At 44.5% G+C, this 6,000-nt stretch overlaps 1 protein-coding gene across 7 annotated transcripts in view; it reads left to right on the top strand.

The window, feature by feature from the left end:
• The first annotated feature begins 3,676 nt into the window (after nucleotides 1-3,676).
• Nucleotides 3,677-6,000, top strand: part of LOC113035437 (reticulon-1-A-like) — a 33,542-nt gene continuing 31,218 nt past the window's right edge. The window contains exon 1 of one of the 7 annotated variants that reach the window (XM_026190996.1): nucleotides 3,677-4,420. In XM_026190996.1, the coding sequence (XP_026046781.1) occupies nucleotides 3,961-4,420 (460 nt within the window). In that variant the 5' untranslated portion in view covers nucleotides 3,677-3,960. Of the gene's footprint in view, nucleotides 4,485-6,000 lie in introns of all 7 variants that reach the window. The other 6 variants (XM_026190997.1, XM_026190998.1, XM_026191000.1 and 3 more) reach the window with 6 other exon arrangements.

Here is a 6,000-nt window from a genome sequence, read left to right as displayed (position 1 = left end):
TAGGTTCTCCTCTAACACTGCTGCCCTGACCTGTGGTGTCCCACAGGGCTCAGTTTTAGGTCCATTACTATTTTCTTTTTATATGCTTCCTTTAGCTAGTATCATTCAATCTTTTAGCAACCTGTCTTATCATTTTTATGCTGATGACATTCAGCTCCATATGTCCTTTAAGCCTCATCAGCTGGATAGGCTGTCCACCCTAGTCCAGTGCTTAACCCAGGTTTCTGATTGGCTTTCAAGCAACTACCTTGTTCTAAATACTAACAAGACCGAGACCATGATCATAGCTCCTCCTGAGCTACATTCTAAAATCAGTCAGGTTCTTGCCTCTTTCTGTCCATCTGTCAAGTCAAATATTCGAAATCTTGGAGTAATATTTGACTCTTCTCTGGGCCTTGACTCTCATGTAAAATCTTTGTCTCGTTCCTGTTTCTATCGTTTAAGAAACATATCTAAACTGCGACATATGGTTTCCTCAGCTGCACTGGAAAAACTCATTCATGCATTTGTGTCATCACGCTTAGATTACTGTAATTCCCTGTTTACTAGCTTGGATAAATCATCTCTCTCTCGCCTCCAGACAATACAAAACGCAGCAGCCAGACTACTAACTCGCTCTACCAAGCGTGTTCACATCACTTCCATCTTATATTCTTTACATTGGCTCCCAATAGAGTTTAGAATTCGCTTTAAAATTCTTGTTTTAACATACAGAGCACTAAATGGCCAGGCTCCAGATTACTTATCCAAGCTTCTTTTAAAATACACTGCTGCTCGTCATCTCCGCTCACAGACTCAGAGTCTCTTAGTTGTTCCCCATACACGATTGAAGACAAAAGGGGCGGAGCCTTTCAGTCTGTTGCACCAAGGCTGTGGAACAGTTTACCACAATTACGTTTGCTTGACTCTGTGGATTCTTTTAAAAAACAGTTAAAAACTCTTCTGTTCAAACAAGCCTTTTGTTGATCTACATATTTTATATTTTTTTACATTATTTACATTTGATCTTTTACAATGTCTATTGATTTTATTGTTTATTTTAATATTTTAATATTTGTGTACAGCACTTTGTGATTGCCTGTCTGCGAAAAGCGCTTAATAAATAAAGTTTACTTACTTACTTACTTACTTAATGTAAAAATGCTCATGAATATAAACATTTCTTCTAAGGTCGTTTTCAACAGTTGTTTCTGAGTTAGCAGCTGGAGCTTTTGATAACCAGCGAGGCACCAGAAGCCTTTCAAACTTTGAAACCAACGGGTGCTGCCCCTCGGCAGGCTTCCAGAAAATGGCTGAATAGTAAAAGAGAGGCGGGTTTTAAGGGACAGGAGCTAAACTTGTTTTTGATAAACTGAACATCTGCAGGCTGTCAGTACAACATGAATAGGGATTGTTTTTGGACTCTAAATCATATAAAGCAGGTCTGTTGCTGGAATAATCAGACGTGCAGAAACATGACTTGATCCTGGAGTATAGCAATAGGGACAAACGCATATCTGCAGACGATCTTCATTTAAAAATGAATCGTATCATAAAAACATGTCACCTGAGAATCACCAGGAAGAGATGGAAGGAAACTGTGACATCTTGGTCGGATGTCCGGGGAAGTTCTGAAGTGTTGCTCTTTGTTAATTCCAGCGGTTAATTTAATTAATTTTTGTCGGGGGCGTGTACTCATGGGTGCAAAATGGTCCAAAAATACTCCAGAGTGTTTATTGAGAGCAGAGATCAGGTGACCCGGAGGTCCATTTTCTCATAGACAATCAGACATGTTTTTATAGCAGAGGAGTCGCCCCCTGCTGGTCAGATTTAAGACACGTCAGCTCTGGGTTCAGATTTCAGTCCAGATTAAAATCATAAAGATCCAAGAGCAGAAAAAACTGTAAAACGAGTGTTTAGAGCAGACTGAAGGAATTTCCTGTTGCCTTGCTTTGCTTTTTACGAATATCCACAGTTATTACAAGAGATCTATATGACTGGAAATAAGTATAAAAAAACACTACAGGTCCACTTTAACTGTCATCTGCAGTTAGAAACACGTGGATATCTGAATGACATTTCCTGGCTGACCTGAAAGCAGCATTTTTGCCTCTGACAGGATTGTGAAATCCTCTGATTAGTCATCTCTGATATGTAGCCTCCATTTTAAATAAGGCACCATGTGCTCTGTGCTGCACTGGAAATTTACCAACGCATTTCCTCTTTATTTGACTCTGTACTTCTGCTTTGCTGGATTTCAGAAGGATACATTGTTTTACACACTGTAAGACATTTATTCACTCTGTACTTTGCATGCTAGTATTTTTAGCACCCTCAGTCCAGTTTGCATCATTGCTATGTCATCTCACCACTTTCCAATATATAATAAAACCCACAATATCATTTACCATAAAAGCATATAAAACCTGGTGCACAGTTGTACATTAACATACATCAGCATGATCAGACTTTAAATATTTTTTCTTAACTTTATATTATATAATGTTTACTTTTAGTGCACTTAAAAGTTAAGCTGTAAAAGTGAATGGGCTGTTAATGTAAATGACCTAAGATTAGTTAGCTGATAGCTTACCACTCCACTCTCTCATCCACTGAGGATCAGCCATGGCCCAAAATACTATGATTTTGGCATATTTAGCTATAGTGGCTATAGAAGCTTCGTTATTCCTCTATCCTTAACTTGTACTTATCACTATGGTCACTAATGTAGCATTTAAGTGATTTCTCTTGTTTATGCTGTATTTTAGTAGGTTGGTCTATGAGCACAGGCATTATTAGACCAACGTTTGTAATCATGAGGTCACTTTATGCACAGTAATGTCTGTGAGTCAAACGCTGAGGTTGCAGACTCCTCTGGACACTCAGTTTATCACACTTTTTTCTACTCTTGAATCTGGATGTGTCATTGTGGGCACCCAATTAGAAAAAAGCTTTCTTAAAATGGGAGGGGCTAAATCTGCTGTTTCAGACAGAGGATGAACTGGGTGCACAGTATCAGATAAAGGATGATTTTGATCTGTAAATCATGCAAAGCTACTCTAGTAGAGAAATGGAGCTGGAAATAAGTCCACTTTAGATATGATTTCCTAACCTAACCTTCATTTAGGAGACCAGTGTTTATCCGGTGGTCAGCCTCTACAGCAGGGGTGTCAAACTCAAATACACAGTGGGCCAAAATTCAAAACTGGAACAATGTTGCGGGCTAACATTAATATTTATTGGAAAAAAATCTTTCTCCAGATATAAGAATCAATCTTTTCTTATTGACTCAAACAAGTTTTGCTGAAAAACTGAATATGGAACAAGCAAGGCTTAATACTAAACGATATATATATAGATATTAGCTGTATAATACCAGTAGGCCAGCTCTAGTAGTAATTTGGTATGGCTTCGCGGGCCAAATGTAATTACACTGCGGGCCAAATGTGGCCCACGGGCCAGAGTTTGACACCTATGCTCTACAGGATCATTTCAAACAGGATCACGTGACTTGAATAGTTCAGTAAGTTTGAGCTCCTCGCCCTCAGAGTTCACACCATCATAGTTATAAACATGTGAAAGTCATGTCAGGACAGGAGCAATCAACTTTCTGCTTTTTAGCACTTTTGTGGCGGCGTCCCATCACGCCCCGCCCACCTTCGGTGCTCTCTGATTGGTCACAGCTTGTGTCACTCTGGGGTTAAGCCGTAGGTAATTGGTCGTTGGTGTTTCCCCTTCTCCCCCACTCAGCGGCCATCTGGGGACTCGGGTCCGACTCTGTGGTGACTGTCCTGCGGTGAGCTGCTCCAACTTTGTCCGGGGTCAGAGGCAGAATACAGGCGGAGACTTCACGGTGCGGTTTCACGGCTCTTCCTGGTGGACGTGTGCAACAGGAGGTGACTGACTGAGCGGACATTTACCGGAGCTGAAACTTTTTTCCAACCTCAGGAGACCGTTTGGAGGAGGGAAAAATCAAGAAAAATGGCAGACAGCGAGGAGCATCAAGTTTCTTCCACCACTCCTATGTTCAACGACGAGGTGCACCATTACCAGGCCGAACCGGACCACTACCTCCTGGATGACGACATTGTGGACCTCGTTGGTGGGGCTAAAGACGCTTTGGAGCGGCACCGAGCTGAAGATAGTGTTCCTGACGACTTCACGCAAACTTCCCTCCCTGATCTAAAGGAGACGGTAACGTTACCGGAGCCAGCCCTCAAACCGGCAGTCCCAGACTCCACCAGCCCAGCTTCTGCCCACGAGGAGCCTGAAGTGGCCGCTCCCAAAGCCGAGCCGGCGAGTACAAAGATCGCACCGGAGCCAGAACCTGCCCCCGAGAGCGACGCCCTCCCAGTGGCCGAACCCCGAGAAGCAGCGCCATCCCCCGCAGAGGCAGCAGAGCGATCTGCGGTGACAGCGCAACCAGCGGCTCCCGCGTCGTGTGAGTATCACTGATGGATAAACGGCAGGACAGGGTTATTCGAGAGTGGAGGGACACCTTTAAGGTCTATTTTTAAAGCCTTTTACCTAAAACTCGGTGAAATGCACCTGGATATTTTTTTCATTTTTACCGGTTTTCTGTGCACCTGAATGGGGAAAACGACCTGCAGATAAAAATAGGCGGGGTAGAGTGCTGCCTTTTCTCACTTGGACACGTTTAACGCCTGGTCTCAGTTATGTTGTGTTAGATTGTGCTAAATTTGTGTGGATTTCTCCAGGGTGTTGTTCGCTAAGTGCTTAGCCTCTTAGCCGCCTAGCGATGCTACCCCAGAGGGGAGCGAAAGGTGCTTCATCACTGAGCCTGGCTGCTGTTTGCGCTAAATGGATGGGAGGTAGACTCCTGGAGTCACGGAGCGTGTTTTCTTTTAAAAACGAGACAGTTGCGGTGTTTTTTTGCGCACGCTTGCGTTTTTTTATGCTAGCAGGCTAGCCCGGTTTTTTTGCTGTGTTGTGGTGATGCGGCCCACCTGTTCGGACAAACAGGCGGCAGGAAGCAGGCTGTGAGCCGATGAGGTGGCAGGATTGCACCATTTATCCTCCAGTTATCCACCAGAGGCAGCCTGCTTCCTGTAACTAACGGCACTGGGGTGTTTTTGGAAACATTTCCCGGAATAAACGCGGTTTGTTCCACCGTTATCGGAGCCGTTATTGTTATTAAACCGGGCATCTGTTCTCCGCTCGCTGCGTGTCCGCGCATGCTAACGGTAGTTGCATCCTGGTTCCATTATCGGACACACCCTTTATTCCTTCTCCCCCCCAACAAATTAAAGCTGAAGCGTCAAAGAAATGCTGTCAGATATGTTTGGCATGAATTTTCCTTCAGACATGAGTTAAGAAAATGAGGCAGACAAATTAAATTGTGTGTTTTCTCTATTGTGTTGCGTGAGGTGGACTCCAGCGCTCTCCCCTTGTAATGCTTTATTTTATAAACCTGTAATATCGGAGTCAGAATCACAGCTAACACAAACCCGTATGAGATTGGTTCTTTGGATCTGTTTGCTCTGATTTAAGCGGCGGCAGGATAGACATGGTCGCGTCCGATAATGGAAGCATGCGCGGTTAGCAGGGAGATTAGTCACAACAAAGGAATCCGCTGTGCGTCCACTCCCTGTCGGCTTCCACACCGCTCCCAGAATAACCCCAATCAGCCTTTCATGATTTATTTTCCTACCCCGGCTACCCACACCCTCACCCACCCCCACAATCTCCACCCAAAAACCAACACCCCAGATCCCAGAAAAAAAGAATCAGCTCCAGAGGCCTCCAGATCGGCTCTGCCGCTGGCTGCTGGGGCTCGGTCCTGCTCCCGTGGCGTTTTGTGTCATGTCTGGACTGCGTAGACTTTCAGGAAGTGCTCCATTTCAGCTGCTGCCGCTGTTGTTTTTGTTTATCTGGTGGAGTAAATGTGGCTTTCGGCAGGTAAACAGGCCTGAGCTGGAGCAGCAGCAGGCAGGGTGGGGCTGCTTGGCGAGGCCACAGACGGAGGTGGAAAAACCGCCTGTTACAGCAAGCAGCCAGAAC

The sequence above is a fragment of the Astatotilapia calliptera genome, chromosome 13 (assembly GCF_900246225.1).
Source record: "Astatotilapia calliptera chromosome 13, fAstCal1.2, whole genome shotgun sequence".
NCBI classification, from domain to species: domain Eukaryota; kingdom Metazoa; phylum Chordata; class Actinopteri; order Cichliformes; family Cichlidae; genus Astatotilapia; species Astatotilapia calliptera.
Note: the sequence above shows the minus strand (reverse complement) of the source record. Positions and strands in the feature narration are given on the sequence as shown.